We start from the raw sequence: 21,869 nt of genomic DNA, 5'->3' as shown, positions 1-21,869 counted from the left end.
ATGTAGACAATTTTGCTTGTTAATTCATTTAAACCATATTTTTTCTACTTTCACCAGCTTGCTAATACCGAAATGATAGCTTGGCTTATACCTAAACATTATTCGAAAGTATACTCGACAGTCGGTATAATCACATAGCGCCGTGTGGGAGCGTGGCATACCGCCTGACTGGCTGATACGTATATATGTGTAGTATGTTAAATTTACGTAAAGAAGTTAGTAACTGTTTTGTTTGAGTATAATGTTTAGGTACAATGCTTACAGTCTATAGCTATGTAGCTTATTTTCCAATAAGTAAAATATAGATACTATTATGAATCGTAAATTGAACATTTCACGATTTGCTCTATACATTTAATAACATGGCTGGGTTATATTAAATTGTATATAAATAGTACCTAGGTATTTTGCGATTATACATCAGTATGAATAATATCCAATAATTTATTGGTATATGTGACATTATATAATAATACAATTTATATAATTATATAATTCAGTGCCGCAGACAAGGGAGGGGGAACTGGGGGAACGTACCCCCACCCCCGAAATTTATTTTTTGCTTATTTTATATTATAGGTTCTGAGCGGGGCGAGGAAGCTAGTGGCTTTACAATAATGTTTATTTTTTTTTTATTTAGTATACAAAATTACTACCAGAAGAAGTGTTTCGATTTCAACATATAGTACAATATCTTTTACCAAATTGGATCAAAATGGTACTTTAAAGAGGTAATTTTTCGATTTTCTCAATAAATGCCACGATAAAAACCACCGACAAATTACGAAAAACTGCTAAAAATGGGATTTTAATTTCTAACGCTTTTGTTCAGCACCACAGAAACGAATAAAAATAGTGGGTGAGTGGATATCGCTCTGCTGTACAGTAGGTCACAAATGGGTCAATGTAAAAAGGATTGTATTAAACTTGAATTCAATATCATATAATATTGTATAAGAAAAACGATTCTGAGCGGAGATGGTTTATTAGTCTGGATATTGTTATCATTTATTATATCTTGTAATTTTAATTTATATTATAATAGGTATTTTTATTTTTTATTCATTTCTATGGTGATAAACCAAGTGTTAGAAATTAAAATCCCATTTTTAGTGGATTTTCGTAATTTTTCGGTGGTTTTTCCTGTGGCATTAAATAACTATTGAGAAAATCGAAAAATGACCTTTCTAAAATACCATCTTGATCCAATTTTCTAAAAGATTATGTACTATATTATTATGTTGAAATCGAAGCACTCCTTCTGGTAGATATTTTGTATACAGGATTTAAAAAAAAAAACACTATTGTAAAACCACTAGATCTCTCGCTCTCGCTTAAGAGCATCTCCGCTCAGAATCGTTTTTCTTATATAATTATATTATATTATTGAACTCAAGTTTAATACAATCCATTAGGTATAAATTGACTCACTTGTAACATACTGTATATCCACTTATCCACATTTTAAATTTCAAGTTTGATAAATTTTGTCGAAATTAAAACTTTAAATATTTATAAAAATAATTGTGCACATGTATTTATAATATTGTTCAACTGCTATTGTAAAAATATATTAGGGGCCGTGTATTATATATTTATACTTTCATGCTTTTAGACCAAATAAATAAAAATGTATTGTTATATATTATTTATAAAAAAAATACAATATAAGAAAATCGCTACATGAGAAATCGAGTGAATATCCAATGATGTTAAAATTTGAACTTCAAACGCTCATGAAAATCCGCTTCTTGTTATTTTATTGTTATTAAAAAGGGCGACAATGAAAGTGAGCGACATCCACTTACCTGTTTTTTTATTATATTATATAATATTTAAATTTTTTTGATGAAAAAACTTAAGGCTGTCGAAAGCGAACCATTCTTAAGGGATCGGATTTAGGAAATATTTTTAATCCATCGTTATAGTGCTATGTGACTGTGCGTGTAGTGACTGATCATTAGCGTGCGTGAGTTCCCTGAACGCTTTAAGTAATTAAAGATGATTGATGAACTATGGCTAAGATTCTTGGAAATCCGAAACGTACATATGCGCAGAAAATTTTACTATATTTTGCGATAAAAAATTATCAACTCCCGTGTGCTACGAAAGTCCCAAAAGTGAAAAAAAAATTTAGCCAGTACCAAAAGCCAGATTTTAATTTTAAAAACATTTATGAATTCCTTAATCTCTTTTCTAGGTATTATAGGAAATGGATTTTTTATTTGTTGTATTGTTTAATATACATAATATAGTACCAAACGAATTTTCTTTTTTGTTCAAAATTCCCTTTTACTAAATGAATAATTAAAATAAATAATTCACTTCCTACAAACCAGACAAAAAGCGTAGAAATTCAAACATTTTTTCATAATTAAAATTGGACTTCTGGAAGTATATTTTTTCCACTGATTGGTTTAAATGCATGAAAAAACGATCAGCTTTCAACAGCCAATATAGTCTTGTATTCTTATTTCTTGTTAGTAAATTGTAATGATATTCGAAATGAAATGTTTTGTTTACAACACATATTGATATTATAATAATATATTAATATCCTTATATTATTGGATACATTAACCTAAGGTTTACAACAATGTTAGTACATTGTTATAATATACTTATATTAAATGTAGGTACCATAGTTGTTAACATAAATATATAGTTATAAAAAGAGTAAATTGGTACACTTTATAAACGAACGGGTAAAATTAGATATTTTAGCATTACAAAAACTACAGGAAAAAATGAAGTGCCCCCCCCCCCCTAAAGAAAAATTTCTGGCTATAGCATTGATTTTTTTTTTATCACTGCATTAATATTTAGTTGAATACTAAATATACTGAAATTATGTTAATAATTTCTTATGTATGAGTAAGTTCCTATAAAACTTTATGTTAAGCAGATTTGTTGTTTGTTAATATTTGTAGGTACCTATTATATTTAGAATTTTAGAAAATATCCTAAGATACGGTTTTGTACTTGTATATACTAGTACCTATTTAATATAACTAGGTACTTACTTTATTATTCTGGTTTAATTATTATAATGGAAAAAGTAGTGCAAGTTTTAACGGTTGTTTAAAGTTTATCTCACGCACAGATAACTTTTTATAATTTTTTGTGTATATACCTTCATTATACATAAGTACACAAAGATTTTAAATTTTCAATAATATTTTGCTCTGCGAATTAAACTAAAAATTGCTATGACTTGTACAATTTTTGCAGTAGTATTGAACTTTATAAACTTATAACTTAAAATAAATAATAATAAGTTATTATTATTTATATTTATGGTTGTAGGCTAGTTATATAATATAATTATGAAAAGATTTATTCATAACTTCTCTTATTATAACTTGGGCTAACTTTTACTAAGGGCTTTATTTTATTTTAATTCTTAATATTCAAACTATTGTCGCTATTAAAAATTAAATACCTACTAGGTATTGTTAAAATGATTTATACTATAAAGAGGTTCCCAAACTGTGGGTCGCGACCCAAAAGTGGGTCGCGATTATATTTTTGGTGGGTCGCGCTATAATTTGATATAATACATATTTTTCGTTGATGTTCAAAGTTCAAATACAGTTTTTCGTTAATCGTTATCTGCGAGATTGACGATTACGAGTTTACAGCACCGTATCAAACAGATTAATAGTTATACCTATTGAAAAGAAAGCGATTTATCTGAAACAAATTAGTGTTAGTAAGTACCTAAATACCTAAAAAAAAAAGGTCATTCAATGTATTGTGGGTCGCCAAATTTTAAAAAATTCTCAAAATGGGTCGTACAATAAAAAGTTTGGGAACCTCTGATTTATAGTATTTCAAATGTAATATCAGTTTCAATAACACAGTTTAACAGAATAGTTGTAAATATTATCTATATTACAGTATCTTGATATTGATTATTAGTACCAAGGTAGGCTATTACCTACATAATTCATTCACTATGTAATATTTATTACATAGCACAATAATTAAAAAACATTTATTTTGATATGTAAATATTTATTAATAATATACAATATAGATACCTCATTATATTTACCTTATTATAGATTATTATACTTAAATTGGTAAAAACTCGACTCCGATACAACAAAATGTAATAATGTTGCTCAAAGTATTAAATATGGGAAGCAGAACACGAATGACGTTTAAACTATAAGAATATCATTGTAATGCAATATAATATTATCCACAATTGTGGTAGAACAGAATAATACAAAGGGTAGCTCAAATGTCGTAAAAATCGAACTTAACATAAATTTAATTATCAATCGTATGACTTGTTTTATCAGTAAACTATATGATTATGATGTTTGTAGATAATGTCAGCAAAAAAATATAAGAGTTAATACTGTTGACCTGCCCATGAATAAATTTAACATACAAAATTAAAATTATCTCAAGTATGAAATTTAACACGAGTGTATTATTTTTTAGAAGAAAGTTTGCACAGACATTTTGTGGTAACCGAGGGATATTTTATTTATTCAATGCTGTGGGACTAACCAAAGTTGTATTTGACATGAACGAGAATATAATTATTGAGAGATACGTAAATAGAATTAAATAAATATGTAACAAACTCTCAGAAAAATGTGTATGCAAACTTTAATGATTTCGTATTTTATAAGCTTGCGTAAAAATATTGTTTTCATAACTAATCTAGGTCAAACTGTATTAATATCATAAACTTTAGTTAACACTTCAGAAATTCAAACAAAATATATGTATATAACAAAAATTGAACTAATACGATATGAAAGCTTGTATAAACAATTTGATCATCAATAATAAAATTAAATGTGGTGATCACTAATGCTGCAATAATATAAAATTAAAAATGATCAACTACATTTTGTATGGGTTACTGGACGATAACAATATTCGAATAAAGGCAAAAGGGTGTAAATAACTATAGGAAAATACATAGGCATAACATTTTTAACTGAATATATAAATATTAAAAAATATGTATCTATTTCGTTCAATGTATGTTATATTAATTAACTTACAGAGAAAAAATTAGGAGATCATAAAGTAACATTTTGTAAATTAATTACGAATATAATATAGAATAGTATACCATATATTTTATTGTTTTATTATGCATAATATAATATGTGGTCACTAGTCATCCCACTGCTACACAACTACAATATTATTTTCAACATTAAATTATTTGACTAAGTGTATTATTTGAGTATGGGCTTAAAATTTAAATACATTTAGCTAATTATATTAGCTCTAAATGATGACAAAGTTTATATTATGTAGTAAAATAATTTAATATTGTTAAGTAAAAAATAATATATATATAATTGTACAAAAGACTTGTTACAACATAATAATATACAATTGTAATATAAATTTTTAATTTCAATCATAACAATAATATTATTACGATTATCATAGTCATAATTATTTAAATTTAAATGAGCAAAATATTGAAAACTATTTGAAGTGTCTAAAAAAATATTATTCGTTTTAGATAATATTACCATGTATCACCTACAATATACAACGTTTATTTTGAATAATATTATTATATCACAAAAATAGTAAAAATCTAAAATCACTAAAACCTATTCGTTACAACGGTATAAGCGTTATACATAAATTAAATAATAAATAAAACATAAAAGTTATTAAATATTTGTGAGACGTCGTGTACATAAACGCGTGCGCTCAAAATAAAAATCTGGCCTTCTGTTTATGTTCGTGGGAATGAGGAAGGGGGTGATTGGAACAAATTATCCAATTCACCTTCGGAATGACACGTTGTCAAGGACTTCGGTGGATGTGGTGGTGTTTGAAACTGATGGACTCGCGACACCATCGAATTGCGGCGAAACGGTAGCGAGATCGGACTTGTCCGTATCGTCTGACGGTTGTCGTGATACGGCGGCGGTGGCCGCGGCCACAGAAGCGTCCATGGACGGTCCAGCCGAGTACGACGAGAAGAACGTCAGTGCCTTCATCAGCTGATAGCTCTTCGATATGGGAATGTTGCTGTCATACAACTTCTTGGACGACTTGCAGTCAACGTAGAACCACCAGTTGCACTTGAGTATGGTCTGGTCGAACAGCGTCGACTCAGGGCACAGGAAGCTCTTTTGCGTCAGACCGTCATCGGTAAACGCGCACACGTGGAACACCTGTAACATAACCATAATTATAATATTGTCTCGTTTGCATCATTCACGTTAACAATACTATTAAATTATAGACCAAACCTATAAAGGCACTATCATGAGAGATGATAAGTCACCAAGTGCACCAGTGGCACAAATAGTGAAAAATGTTTAGGGGGGGTCTCAAGCCCCAACGCATTTTTTAATTATAATTTATAGGTACATACTTTTAAGAATGGTATATTATTATTTTTTGAGGAGGCTTTGAGTGATGTTGGGGGGCTAAGCCCCCAATCCCCCCCCTATTTGCGCCACTGAAGTGCACCCACTGTTTATTTTATATTATTATACTATACAGAACGTCTAGCCACAATATACCTTAATTATATGATTATACGTATCTATATTTTGAATACTTATATACTATAGTTGAAATGAATACTTAGAATTGAAAACATATTTTATGTCTAGGATTTTGGAGAAACAAGAAAATGACAATTCTCTTAACAATTTTGATTTAAGTACCAACAAATATTATAAACTATAACAATTATTGTGTCAATTAATACTAATATAATATTAGTTGTGTACAGTTTTATTTCTGAATTCTGACAATCCTGATTTTTTAGTATTCACTTATATTTATTTTATGCAACATACTTTTTATTATTAATTTACCAGGTTAAGTTAGTATTATTGTCTATTATCGTTGTGACTTATAATTCATATTTTGAAATACTAAGACAAATTAAAAGGATATATTTAGTGATAGTCGATAAGTGGACAATAATTTTTTAATTTATACATTTTAAATCGGCAAATACAATTATTTTTTGTGTATAATAATATAATATTATGTACTTTTAGAAAACAGTATTGAGATAAAAATAAGTTCAATTATTTCTTTTTCATTTTAGTTGGTCACAATAATTGGAATATTTCTACCTATTTTCCCATGCCATTCAACTGTCGGTGCTATAAAGAAAACTTTGTTTACGACCTTGTGAAAAACTATACATTTGTATAGTTACCATGTAGACCTTTATTTCCTGCTATATTTTGTTGTCAAAAAATAATGCAAAACAAATCCATGTTATGGTTTTCATATATTTGTTTTATTTGTTTAGCCTTTCAGAATTCCCTTTAGATTGTCGTTTGAACTATGTTATATGCTTAGAATAATATGTGTATAATATATTATACATTGATGTGCGTTTCGAATAAACAAATATTTTGTTAAAAACAATCGTATCTACAAAAGTCAAATCAAATAAATGAATAGTGAATATTCACCCACTTCACCCTTATGATATTACTTGCTGCTAAACTAATTAATTAGAATTTTAAATCGCTCTTGCGATGGATGTACATTAATACATCGTATAATAAAAAAAACAATATAAGAATATTTTTAAAAAACCTAGTCCTTAATAAACACGGCGTTGTGCATATGCAATTTTGATACTTCTACGTTCGCGGCATCTGGATAGTCTCCGGTTTTTTAGTTTCAACTGTTTCCAATACAATATTGTATTAAGAGGACGTAGTATAAGAATGTGTTGTTTCCGTCTTACTAATGCGTAGCAATTAAAATTTATGAACGTTCCTCAGCACCTTATCTAGGGTTCCAAATACGATTTTTTTGTTATATTAACTTTGAAGCAAGTTATAAGAATATTCTAAAATTGTATATTATGATTAATATTACCATAGCAAAATTGATTCGTCTGAACGAAAATTAATATGATGTTATGCGTTAGATGAAGGCAACTTATATAACGACGTCGTCTTGGCAATAATACATCAATATTTAGTACACATTATGTGTCCAAACATAAAAACAACCAATTATTAAGAAATTTCAGTGAATTAATTGAATTAAAATACGAACATTTCATTTTAATAAATTTTTAATTGGTATGATGACGTGTACTTACATAATGTATTTATACGCTTAAAATAGAATAACATAATGTAGGTAATTGGAAATTGTTTGTCCGGTGAATAAAAAATTATTATTATTAATAAGTTCTATGAGATAGGATGTTGTAAGAATACTTGTATAATAAAAATGAATATACAATGTTTTAGAGATAAGATGTGACGATTATAAAATTATTGGACATCATCGAATTTGGTTAAAAACTTAAACAATATAACCGTAAGATTATGATTTAATAATTATCAATCCAATAATAATAGGTCCCTACTCTAAAGTCTAAATGTTGTCGTGTTTTTATATACCAAATGTGACTTTTTTGAGATCAAATGTTCGTATACTTGTTTTTTACTTGCAGTTTATTTATTCATGATCTTGAAGAAATACGTAAGTATATTAAGCGTAATAGGATATTAATTATTAGCTAGGTATTGAGAATATAATTAATTAATTCAAAAATAACAATAAACTATTTTCTACATTATGTAATTTGGACTACAAAATATGTTCGATAAGTCGGTACTATTTATATCATATTTTTTGCGTATAGCTTTTAGCTACTATTGGCAGATGGTGAAATGGAAAAAAAACCTAGTTAAGCTCGTAACAAAATAATATAATCTCACTGTATGATTTGAAACGATACGATGGCGCAGACGTTGGGTACGGCTGTTATTATTATTATATAACGTGACGCGACGTTATGTACAAGTACAGCTACCCACAAAGCATGTGTGTGTGGATTTCCGTTATCTGTGCAAAACACACCACCGCTGAGTGCTCGGCGTGAATATTTCGCTGCGGCAACGACCCTTGTCTGATTTTCCAGTAGTGGAGTCGAAAAGTTCACGTCATATTCGTAAGGTTCATACAGTCGCATTTTCATTTGCCCAACGAAAGTAGATACATAATATAAGATTTGAACGTCCAATCGAAATGTCACAAGCGGTGTTTTTTTTTTTTTTTGTCTCAATCAATAATATCATAATAATTATCTCCGTGTTATTATTTGCTCATAATACTATGCATGGTCATCAGTCATCATTTATTTGACATTTAATATCTTAGCAGCATTATAAAATGCATAAGAAATTGGATACAATATTATACACATTTAACGTACCAGTAATATGTTTTCTGCAAGTAAAGATTTTTTTGGAAAATATTATCCGTGCGCTACGCTTAATATTGATTTTTAAATTAAATACTGTATAACTATACAACCCGACTTCAACCGCGAAAAAAATAAACAAATATAAAATACGTGGCCATAAAGGTATATCTCGGTTTTAGTGTACCTCGATTCATGGGGAAATTGGCGTTAATGTACTTCCCAGCTCCTTTTGTAAATTTATCTTACGGAAGATTGGATATAGCAATGTCTTGATATAATTTTGAACGTGGTTCAAACTACTCTCTAAACTTTCCTGATATCTCTAAAAACAATTTGATATTTCCGTCAAAATCGATCAAATAGTTCTTGATTATAATATAAGTAAGCTACAAATATACATTAGTTTTCATATATTTATAGATTATATGAAAGTCTGTTTTATTTCTGTTACAAAAACAACCCTATAATATGTAAACAAAAAAATATTCAATTTTCGTGAGCCATCATATTAAAAACTAACCTGCGTGTCAAGGAATGTGTGGACAATTTGGTGCCAAATAGTTCAATAGTTTCAAAGTATATAATCCCTATACAAACGAACATCTATACAAATAGAATATAGATTTACATAATATCATGATGAGATTTAAAAATGATATAAATATAATTTTGAAACTTAATTATTAAAAAATGAATTTAACTAAAAATATATAATATTTAATTCCAATAATTTATGTCATTATATTACAATGTTGTGTTTGATTTGATTATGCCAATTATTTCCTTTCTAAATTTGAACAATTATAGTTTCATTTCAATTAAGGCTTTTGTATCAGAAATGTAAACATTTTATTATATAATGATATATATTTTAAAGTCGCTGAATACGTTTCATGTTACATTTACATTTAGGACAAGGTTTAATAAAGTATTGCACTCAATTTTAAAAACTCCGCTTTATGAGAAGTTGAGCATTTAAATGTTAAGTTTTTGTTCAATATTAAGTAATGTACCAATAGAAATTCAAATATTTAAGTGTACCCGTATAATTAATTTAATTTTATCTGTATTCAAACAGATAATATATTTTAGAAACCTATAATATAATATCTTAAGGTAAATATCTTAAGTCTATAGAGTTAATACGTAATGAACCGTTATCAAAGTTTAGGTGATTTAATGTTCAATTTTTTAAAAATTGAGAAAAAATTAAACCAATATAATATAATACGCCTAGCGATTGTAGTTAATGGACGTCGGTCCATCATAAAATTATGATAATTTTTTTAATTTTCATATAAGCCAATTTATATTCCGATTAACGTAACTTACAATAAGCTATGAGGTAAATGTCTTAAGGCATATTATGTTACAACCTATTTGCTTCTAATTCCCATTAATGAATTTTTAATAGGTATCTATAATTCATATAATTTCATAAGTATAAAATGTGAAAATTTATTCTAATGGACGTGAATCAAATATGTACTTTGTACCTATAGATCTTAATAAAAACTTCTTCAGGGATGTAAATCTATTTCTCCAAAATAAAATAAAATCAATCAATTTGCTCGTGAACGAGCACAAAACATGATTACATTTAGGAATGTTCAACTCAGTTACATCCTGTCATCCATTTTCATTATAATATACTATTGAATACTACTGAATAGGTTCCCTATCTCTAAGAACAGAATACACTCGTACACGTATCCATTTATTATTTTATTATATGCAGACAACAATACGTTATCGGTAGGTAAGTGACAAATAAATGTCCATACATGAACTATTAATAAATCGTCATAAAAGAGTCCTGTTACAGATTAACCATCAAACGAGGAGTAATGACTTAAGATAATATTATATTGTCATATATATTAATTTTTATTTGTTATAGATTATTCACTTGATGTGTACTGTCTGGATTTCTGTATAGATACAATTTAAAAACGAAAACGAAAAATAATAATTAATATAAATTGTAAATACGTCTCATTGATTTGTTTTCAATTCACTTAAAAAGATTCAAGTTACTCAATTTAATTTATGAATCAAATTATAAAAACAATAGTTATAATAAATTGTCAAATTATTATGCAAACTGAAAAATATTATAAATAATAGATAATACCTATTATAATAGTCATATTATTTTTTGAATTAAAAATGTTGAATGGGTTAAGTTATTTTTCTAAGAAAAAAAAACGATTCAATGCAATCAAAATAATTATAGGTAATAATATTAATTATCCTTTCTTCGATAGAAAGAAATTGACTCAACCCCATCTGAAGATCGTCAGAATTGTAAATTAATTAGAAAACTAACTGTTATAAATAAATTTAAAAAAATAGAATATCTTGAAATTGTCTTTATTATAATGTACTTTCATAGATATATATATATTTTCTTAAAAGCAATAATGTATATCTACCCATAGTTTATTAATGATATCAATTGATTCTTGAAAAACATTTCCACAATTAACACAATAAACCTAATATAAGCTGGAACACCTATGTCCTATATTATACTTAATACTTATTATTAATAATCTGGCACTCACCATGCAACCCAAATCCTCATCTCCGTACAATCCGGGGAAATGTTTCTGGTCACCGCAACTGAATGTCGTGTCGGGCAGGTCCACTTTGGACACAAAGTTGTCGTCGAAGTTCTTGTCGTATCCGACGGGATAATATTCCTTGGGGGCGTTCATCACCTTTTGGCTGGTCACGTATTTCGACTTGTACGGTTTGATTTTCTTAGCGACCGTCTGTTGCTCGTCCGAAGAGTATGCTGAGGTAAGTGCTGGCGGCGGTAGTGTCGTGGTAGTGGTGGTGGTGGTAGGTAACGCGGTAACAGTTGTGGTCGGCATAGGTGTGGTTATTTCGTCGGTGGCTGTCTGGTAAAACGTCTGCTGCTGCCGTTGTCGGAGAGCCATGGCCAGTTGTTCGACGCTCACGTTGTTGGCGGTGGCCACATTGAATAGCGACATCATCGACGCCGGGTCTACTTCGTTCGACAGAGGTGAATTACTGTCGATTTGCTTTTTCCGGTCGTCAGCCACAGGCACCGTGGGCATCACGATTATCGGTCGTACGTCTACCGAGTTTTGTGGACTTTGGCCGAACGCCTATTAAAAAAAGGTCAAACATAAAACGTATAGATGTATTATCGGTAATGTAGTGTTTATTAGCAATATATCATCACGAGGGTGAAAACATTAAATTTATACGTTGTGCCAGTGGAGTCATACGGGGTCGGCCTGAAAATATATAATAATATTTGAGAAATAACTAAAAAACCTACTTTAATAGATGCGGATTAGTATAGGACATACCATGGGGGTTGTATGGAGTGGAGTGGGACAAAGTGCGAGCATAAAATGCACAGCGTTTTAAAACAAAATGGGCGAAATGTTACGGTCCTGAAATGACGGGAAATTAAAGTACATGTGATACGGCCGATTACAAAGGACTGTACATAAACCTAGATAAATTACTGTTATAGTGGTGCACTAATGGAGAATCGCTGGCTGGATTATAATATAATGATATAACATGCATATAATATTATTGTAATATAGTTGATGATATGAAAAGAGGCACGGTACGCGTGTAGTGGAGAAAGGATAGTGTCAACTTTATTAAGCACAGGTATATATTATATTTTTGGAGTAGGGTCACTTCGTCACAAAGCTCATGTTAAAATAGATGACGCGTTATATGATGCCAGACATGAAAGTTTCCAACCTTCAGCTTTCTATTTTCACCAAATTGTTGTTCACTACCGTTACAGTTATTACTTTTTATACACTACCTCCTGTGTGTATGCACTATTCAGTAGGTACAGAAACGATGTGCGCTATCATTGTAATTTTGTCTATTTAATGTCATTATAATATGATTTGGTCATACAGTATTATTGTTTACTATGTATAGTCCATGAAATATTGTTTCAATCGGTCATAATATGTCTATAGGCATTATATAAATATAATATATTATATTTATGATTGACTCATAACTCATTAGTGAAAATCGTAAAAATGTTTGTATTGATATTAGCTTATGATTTCAAGTGGCTATTTTTTTAATACCTAGATATTCATTTTTAGGTTTTAGGTGACTAATAAAATGATAAAAATTAAATATTTTATGCACAAATATCCAAAAATCAAATGAATATACAAAGAATATTTTGTAACAAAAAAAAAAACATAAATATACTGTAATTTGTAAATGATAACTGTTAAACTGTGTGTAAGTTTTAGATATCGCAACGTACCAAACCGTATTATTATGAATAATAATATTATAATACGAGTATGTTGTTCATAAATAACTAATGAAAGAATGATAAATTAAACCTCAGAGGTCACAAACCACAGATTGTGAAACACTGATCTGTACTATTTTGAAATGCATTTCAAAAAACATTATAATATTTAAAACATGTATTTACTGGAGTAAGGACGCAATATTATAACGCTTCGCCTACATAAAAGTTATACATAATAACATATTATAAACAGTTCGATGTCCTATATTATTATAGTCTATACATTGACTAAAAATACGTTTTTATGCTTTTAAACACAATTAGATATTTAATCTTATAATTTTACTTTAAAATTTATATATTGTATAAAAATATTACTAAAAAAATCGACGTAATTGTTTACAAAAAATTTTTATATAATTTTTTTTTTAAATCAATTAAACAGCAAATCACTTCGTTTTTTTATTTTAAATTTTTTTTCATTTAACGTTACTGGAATAATTGGTTACCAACTAATTTTGCTGATGGATAAAATTGTGACATTTCCGATGATTTAATAAAACAGGTAATTTGAGTGGTGTATTTTTTACGAATACTATATTTTAACCAATAGGTTAAGTTATTTTCAACTTAAGCACATAATTTAAAATTATTATTCACATTTCATAATGTTTAACTAGAAATGAAAAATGTTTAGGAGGATGTCCGTGCAATATATGTTATCCCTCTCAGACTCACGATAACATAGATAAAACGTTTTCACGTAAAATCATTGTTTATAACTTTTGAGTAATCTTAGAGTAAAAAACCTATTATAAAAAATATAGAGGATTATGTTTTTGAAATTTCAACATTTCGGTTTAATATTTTATTGTTATTTAACGTTGTGTTTGAATTTAAAAAACAAAAAAAAATTAAATAAGTATTATAAATGATGAAAACATTATTTTGAGTATTTGAGACTATAGTTGGAAAATCGATATTTCATAAAATATTATTCTCTATAATCTTTAGAATGGGAGATTTTACTCTAAAATGTTTTTAGTAAAAATATAAAACAAAATTATTTGGTTTAAATGCGTTTAGTCTATGGTATAAGAGGTCAAAGAGATAAAACAAACAGTGCGCTTCTTTAATTGAGTATGTAATTAATGTTCATCAAAATCTTATTTGTCGATTTCAAAGAAAATAAATGCATTTTATAAATATTTTTATTTATATTAAAATTCATTATTTTTAAATCATATAATTTCTTTGGCCAAATACATCATAATCTAATTAACTTGAATAAAAAACTCTTTGTTAAGTACATATTTAAATTTTAATTAATTTGTAAAGTAAAAGACGTATAATATTATTTTATTCAACATTTGCACTTAATTAATATTATTAACATTGGCTAATTAATAATTTACTGTTAGATTTCAATACAACAATATAATATGATAAATAATTATCAATATAATAATATATTAAATTAAATGATGTAAGTGCACTTTTAACTTTTAAATTATAATAGACTAAATTATTTATGGATTTTTAAGACTCAAACACGTTTTGTTATGCCTGTTGACCATTTCTAAGCTGTTTAATGTTGATTAGGTATGTATTGAAACTTGAAAAATTTATTTCTACATTGAATATTTAGAAATTGCAAATATTTCAGTAGGTATAAATAAAAAGTCTTAACAATAATTGAGACTATTTGTATTTTAATTTATATATTAAGAATAAATAATATAAATATTTTAAAATATATTATAATGACCGCTTTTATTGAAAATTAAATAATAATAATAAAGAATAGTTGTTATAAATAAATAAATAATGTATTCAATAAAATTTAAGAGTAGGTATATGAAATAAAAATAACGTCAGCTCTATGTGTAAATTTAAATGAACTGGTTCAAAATACTACAATAAAATACAAAATACAAAACTACCTCAGACTTAAAAGTATGAGTATTATATTACCACATATATTTTTTATCGCCGTATTAGGTATACTTATCATAACCACTATTAATTATAATAAATATAGTCATTATGCGATGACTTAGATAAATTATTATAGTTAGTACCTACTACCTATCCATTATATTATAATAATTGAACAAACGAATTAATAATCAAATATATAACAGGTCCGTGAAGTTAGCCGCACAATGTCAACATTTTGACTCCAAATTTTGTAAATAATTTGTAAGTCATTTGTAAGTATTTGTAAGCACAATTTGGTAATTTTTAAGTACAACCGTTTTCAATTATCCTCAAAAGTTTGAATCACGGCTAACTTCCGCGAACTTGGCCGTTTCGGCATTTCAAAGCTTTTGACTACTCCAAATCGTCAAGGGCAATTTGTAAGTATTTGTAAGCACGAATTTAGAATTTGTAAGTCATCCCTTCCTTAATTATCTGTAAAAGGAAGTTGGCCCAAAATTAATAAAAAAGCATAGTTAAATTAAAAAAATAACTTAATAGGATAAAAAATTTAAATAGAATAAAAAATCAGCTAAATAAAAATTGATATTAAATAGAATGTAATTTCAATAAAAAAGGTTAGTTAGTTAAATTTAAAAACCATAATAGAAAAAAAACTTAAATCTAAAAAACCTAAATAGGATAAAGTCAGTTGAATAAAAAAATTGTATTTAATAAGAAATAAAAAAAATAAAAAAGCCTAGTTAAATTTAAAAAATATCTTAATAGGTTAAAAAACTATAAAAAGGTTAAAAAAAGCTAAATAAAAAAATTATCTAAAAAAAATTAAAAATTAATAAAAAAAAGCCCAGTTAAAGTAAAGTATATCTTAATAGGATAACAAATCTCATAATTAATATTATATTATTATTTTTATATATTGATCTTAAGTTTTTTTTAAATTTATCTTGGCTCCTTTTATTAATATTCGATTTTATACTAAATATAATTTTTTATTCAACTGGGTTTTACCCTATTGAGGTTTTTTTAGATGAGAAATTTTTTAGAAATTTTTTTTAATTAAACTAACCTTTTTTTTTTATTTAAATTACATTTTATTTAATATACATTTTTATTATTTTTATTATTAATTTTTTTATTAACTGATTTTTTATTCTATTTAAATTTTTTATCCTTGTAGGATATTTTTTTAATTTAACTAGGCTCTTTTATTAATTTTTGACCAACTTCTTTTTAGGAAAAAATAAGAAAAGGATGACTTACAAATTCTAAATTCGTGCTTACAAATACTTACAAATTGCCCTTGACGATTTGGAGTAGTCAAAAGCTTTGAAATGCTGAAACGGCCAAGTTTCGCGGAAGTTAGCTGTGATTCAAACTTTTGAGGATAATTGAAAACGGCTGTACTTAAAAATTACCAAATTGTGCTTACAAATGACTTACAAATTATTTACAACATTTGGAGTCAAAATTTTGACATTGTGCGGCTAATTTCACGGAGCTATATATAACTACCAGCATAATATTTTAAAATGTTCATCAAAATAATTATAACTCGTCTAATAACTCTCTTCAAGACTTCAATTAATGTGAAATTTTCAAATTTATTGTGTCAAAAACCCCAAAATCACGAGGTACCTAACATTCCTGTAATATGTAATAAATTATTCGACAATATTTTCATGAATATTAAATAACTCATACATTTAAACATCTAAATAAATTTGGGGCCTGCGCGTGACCTGTTGTTTGTCCCTCATTAAAGACACTCGAGTAGGCCCCTTATTAATATTCCTAAAACACAAGTATCCATAATCGATGCTACAGAAACATAATTAATATTTAATTTTGTCCAAATAGTGTACCTGTTATAATAGTATAGTTTTATTTTATCTATATAATTATATTATAAGAATATAAGGTATAATAATATAATGTTCATATTTTGATAACTTGCAATCGCGTCATGCACTATGTACATTGAGTAGTTTTTTGAATTTATATGTCAATTAAAATATATAAAAAGGTGTACATGTGTGTACCACTACTTTACAGTGGCGAACGAATGTTATGTAAGTATGTGGATTGTGATAAATTTAAATGGAATGATATAATATAATTGTATAACGATTTGAGCGAAGACGTTCTAACCTAAAATATTACTTAGTATATTTTATGATATCATTATTATTAAAATTATAAAGGTATTTTACTATTAGTAATACAGTAAGTTGAATTATTTTTTCAGAAAACATTGCATTTAAAAAATTCATTGTGTGTTTAATATATTATAATATTTATATACTTTAGAGTTTAGAAACTTCAAATACCTACCGTCTTCGTTTAAATATTTAATTTCATTCGGATTTGAACTTAAAATATCTATAAAACGAAATAAAATATTCTTTACTTAAATATGATTTGTAGATTTGTTGATAGTATTTATTGGTACTGATGAGAAACCTTGTTTTAAATTGTTATCTTTAGGTATATAGGTTGAGCATTAAATACATTTTTAACTACAGAATGATTTGCATAAATCTGTAATTTCGACGAATTATGTCAAAAATTGAACTTTGAAGGCTTATAGAAAACTCATGCCTACTTATATTTGATTTTTTTCAAATGGTATATTAATAACGAGGAACCTTGTATATTTATTAAAAATTAAGGAAAATAACATTTAAAAAATCTAAATCTAAAATGTCTACTGTCTATAAAAAAAGCTCAAAATAAGACAAATTATTTTGAAAATTTTAACACCTACATAAAACACTGATATAGTGCTTACCCGGGGGTATTGTTAGATTGACAGATGTTTTTAATATGAAAATAATATCAATTGTAATAATTATACTTTATTTATATATTTAAGATTTAACTAGACGTCCGAGGTAGTTTTTAAAACAGTTTGCAAAAAATGCTATTAATAATGAAATTTCTAGTTATATTTTATTGAAAAACTTCTTATAAATTATAATATTCGTATCAATAACTATTTAATTTATTTACAATCATTTTCAAATCAGAATTTATAGCACACTCTTTAAAAAAAGAATAAAAGACACACACAACTAATATTCCACGTAGCATGTTATGAATTTATTTATGACTAGCTCAAACTATAAAACGATTATATTTAAATAATGTGCATTTAATGATTTGCCAGAGGGGATTATGTTTCTATAGAAAGCCACAGGCACACATGTCATTAGGCATGTAGGTGTCCGTTATTGTATAATAAAGCATATTTTTTTATTTACAATATACCAAGACTATAAACTGTCAAAGTGATCACTGATCACATTCGTGTCAATGAACACTATCGACGCTGTTAGGCCCAGTCACGTCTAGTAATTATACAAATAATAAGTATATAGGTAATTATTACTAAAATGAAGTTGTTAACCGAATGAAAATGCAAATTATTGATTGAAATAGTGAAAAATATATATGAATAAAGACATAAAATTCACTTATAGATAGACGACGCCCAAAAAGGAATTTGATTCCACCTGGTAAAACGTTATGCACAACCAGTCATGCATAAATAAACATCAGCATAAAGTGTTGATCACCCAATAATTCATATGTTGTCATCATACAATAATCATACTTAAATGTATTTTTATTATAGGAATTATGTAGGTACTCAGCAGCCTGGTAATATTAATTAGACTTCATCTTACGAAGAATGTTCATTCTATGAATCGGGGTCATACAATTTTTACTTTCTCAACAAAATTGCAATAATGCACTTACAAATAAATTATTACATTTTTTTGGCAATCTTACCATTAATTAAACAGTGACTGGCTGTGTTCATGAAAAAAAACGAATTATGGAATTATTATTTCCATGGGTATTTACTTAAGTATACTAATTCTTTAAAGCGATTATAAAGACTCTTTGCTTAAGATATTTAAAAAATAAATGTCTTACAATATAAAAATATAAAAAATATTTTAAAATACCTATAGCAAAAATGTTTAAAAAATATTCAATTTTAGTTTTTAATGAAAATACTGATAAATATATACTATATTATATTATATTAAATATATATTACAAGATAAACTTAGAACAAGTCATTTTCAGAAAGTTTGAGGTATTTTCAATACAAATTTAAAAATTATGGTGAAGTAGTACAAGAAAAAATATAATTTAAACTTAAACTTGTGAATGCTTATAATGTGTTCAATTAACAAGCTCTTTTTATATTTATAATATATTCAATATACCTACATTTATAATTACTTTCATCTCAAGGGTCAAAAAACTCATTATATTTTTAAAACATTTATTCAGTGGTTTAAATTTTTTTTTGTAATTTTTAAAATATAAGAACATTTTATTAAAACATATTATGATTTCTTCGTTACGGAAAGGTTTTATTCTTGCGTAGGTAATTTGTGAGCGAGTATAATTTTTATATGAACAAAAAATGTCTGGAATATAAATATATGATTTCCGTTTTCTACAACTTACAATAAAATACATCTGATTATAATTCGAGTAAACGTAAAGAGATAAAAATATAATAATATATTATATTATAACCACGCATAAAGTAATATTCTGAGAAAACGTCGTTTTTGTAAATTTTTAGGTTACAGACCACAAGTGACAATTACATTAACATCACATTAACAATAATTATTATTATAAAAACCATTTACAAACAAACATATCCATCGTAACTTTCAAAATCCCTGTTTTGCTCAAACCTCCCCTGGTTGAACCTCAAATGTACCATTTTTGAATTAGCCTATCTTCTCCCCGAGGTCTAATCTATCTCTGAATCAAATTTCGTCGAAATCGGTTGAACGGTTTAGGAATGCATAAAGGACACACACACACTGCCCAAACATTCATCTTCATATACAATATAGATAATGGTATAATAAAATTATTTGTAAAAACCGCTTAAAATTGTATTATTTTTGAAGACATATCATACATTTTGAGATTAAAATATTGAAAAACGGAATTTAATGCGCCCTATAGAATATAACCCTCTATTAGTTAAAAAAAAAATATCGAATGGTTTTACAGAGAAGGATTATTATTCCCGTGGATCGTATTTTCGTGTAGAAAATTACATTGGCACCGGACGCCTTAACTAAAAACAAACAAATTATTCTCATGAGAGTTCCCGGGCATACGGGCATCAAAGGAAATTAGTTGCCGACCAACAGGCCAAAACTGGCACTTCTAATGCGGTAAAAACACTTATACCAGGCCTATACCTACGATGACTTAAAAATCATATAAAAGAGATGATTAACAATAAATGGCTCAGTATATGGAATTTTCAAATTATTAAATTAAACACAGTTTTAAAGAACTACAAACAGGTGGATAAACAGTTATCTTAAAATAAAAGAAGAATCGATTTAGAATTGGACACATACGACTTAAGCATGGGTACCAAATGGCCAAGGAAGAAACCTCCACTCGCAAAGTCTTTGGGGTCAAGCTGACTGTGAGGCATATAATAACGGAATGCCTCAAATACGAGGGAGACCGACAAAATATCAGGATGGTTCCGATCACTGACACTGCGTTGGGACCAGAAACCAAAGAAAACACCAAGATGATAAAACCTTCACAGGCCTATACAACACAATATAAAAAAAAAACATGAAAACCTATATCATTAGATCTTAGTTACTATAAGAATTAGTCTTTCAATAATATTGTCATTCTACTGATTACCTTTAATTTAATTCATATAAGTACCTATATTAATTATTTTATATTTGTAAAAAACTAAAAAAATATCTAACTACAACTAACGGCCACAGGTACCGGGTGTTTTTGGGATCAATGAAAACAAAAAAAATAACGTTATTGAGTCTTACTAGTAATCTGTGATTAATGTAGGTACCTACAGAGATGACTAATCATGCACGTCTTACCTCGGCTTTTAATCGCCGGGAAATTGGCGACGTGTTTAAGCAGACTGGAAATAATGCGGTTCACAAATATAATACCATATATTAATCATAAAATATAGTAAATACCTCGTTCTATATTATCATATCTGTTTAGATATAATAATACGTACAAGTTTCGTTCCACTAGAATTAATCGCACCGCGCACAATATATAGTGATATTAATAATACGCATTTGTGGAAGACGACGTCATGACAACGATTTGATCGAGAATCGAAAGGGAAACAGTCCCACGACGATGATCGCGTTTTCCGAGTCCAACACAGACTCATTGCTGACGGTGACGTGAAAACGGTTTGAACAATAATATGTTAAAAATCATCGGACGCAAAACCAATGCAAAATAAATTCACTCTTACCAGATAGCGAGTATCGTAATCTGTTTCCGTCTTACAACATAGCAAAAACTGTTTTTCGCAGGAAAGAACCAAGAAGCTAACAGTCATAACTAAGAAACAAGATTTGCACACATAAAAAGGAG

At 27.5% G+C, this 21,869-nt stretch overlaps 1 protein-coding gene across 1 annotated transcript in view; it reads right to left on the bottom strand.

Annotated features, from left to right (window-relative positions):
- Positions 1–5,083: 5,083 nt before the first annotated feature.
- The window catches only part of LOC100167844 (ras-interacting protein RIP3), a 55,672-nt gene continuing 38,886 nt past the window's right edge, over positions 5,084–21,869 (bottom strand). The window contains 2 exon segments of the mRNA XM_008181076.3: positions 5,084–6,173; positions 11,770–12,339. Of these exon segments, the coding sequence (XP_008179298.3) occupies positions 5,778–6,173; positions 11,770–12,339 (966 nt within the window). The 3' untranslated portion in view covers positions 5,084–5,777.

Source organism: Acyrthosiphon pisum, chromosome A2, assembly GCF_005508785.2.
Source record: "Acyrthosiphon pisum isolate AL4f chromosome A2, pea_aphid_22Mar2018_4r6ur, whole genome shotgun sequence".
NCBI classification, from domain to species: domain Eukaryota; kingdom Metazoa; phylum Arthropoda; class Insecta; order Hemiptera; family Aphididae; genus Acyrthosiphon; species Acyrthosiphon pisum.
The sequence above is the reverse complement of the archived record's forward strand: the minus strand, read 5'-3'. Positions and strand labels throughout refer to the sequence as shown.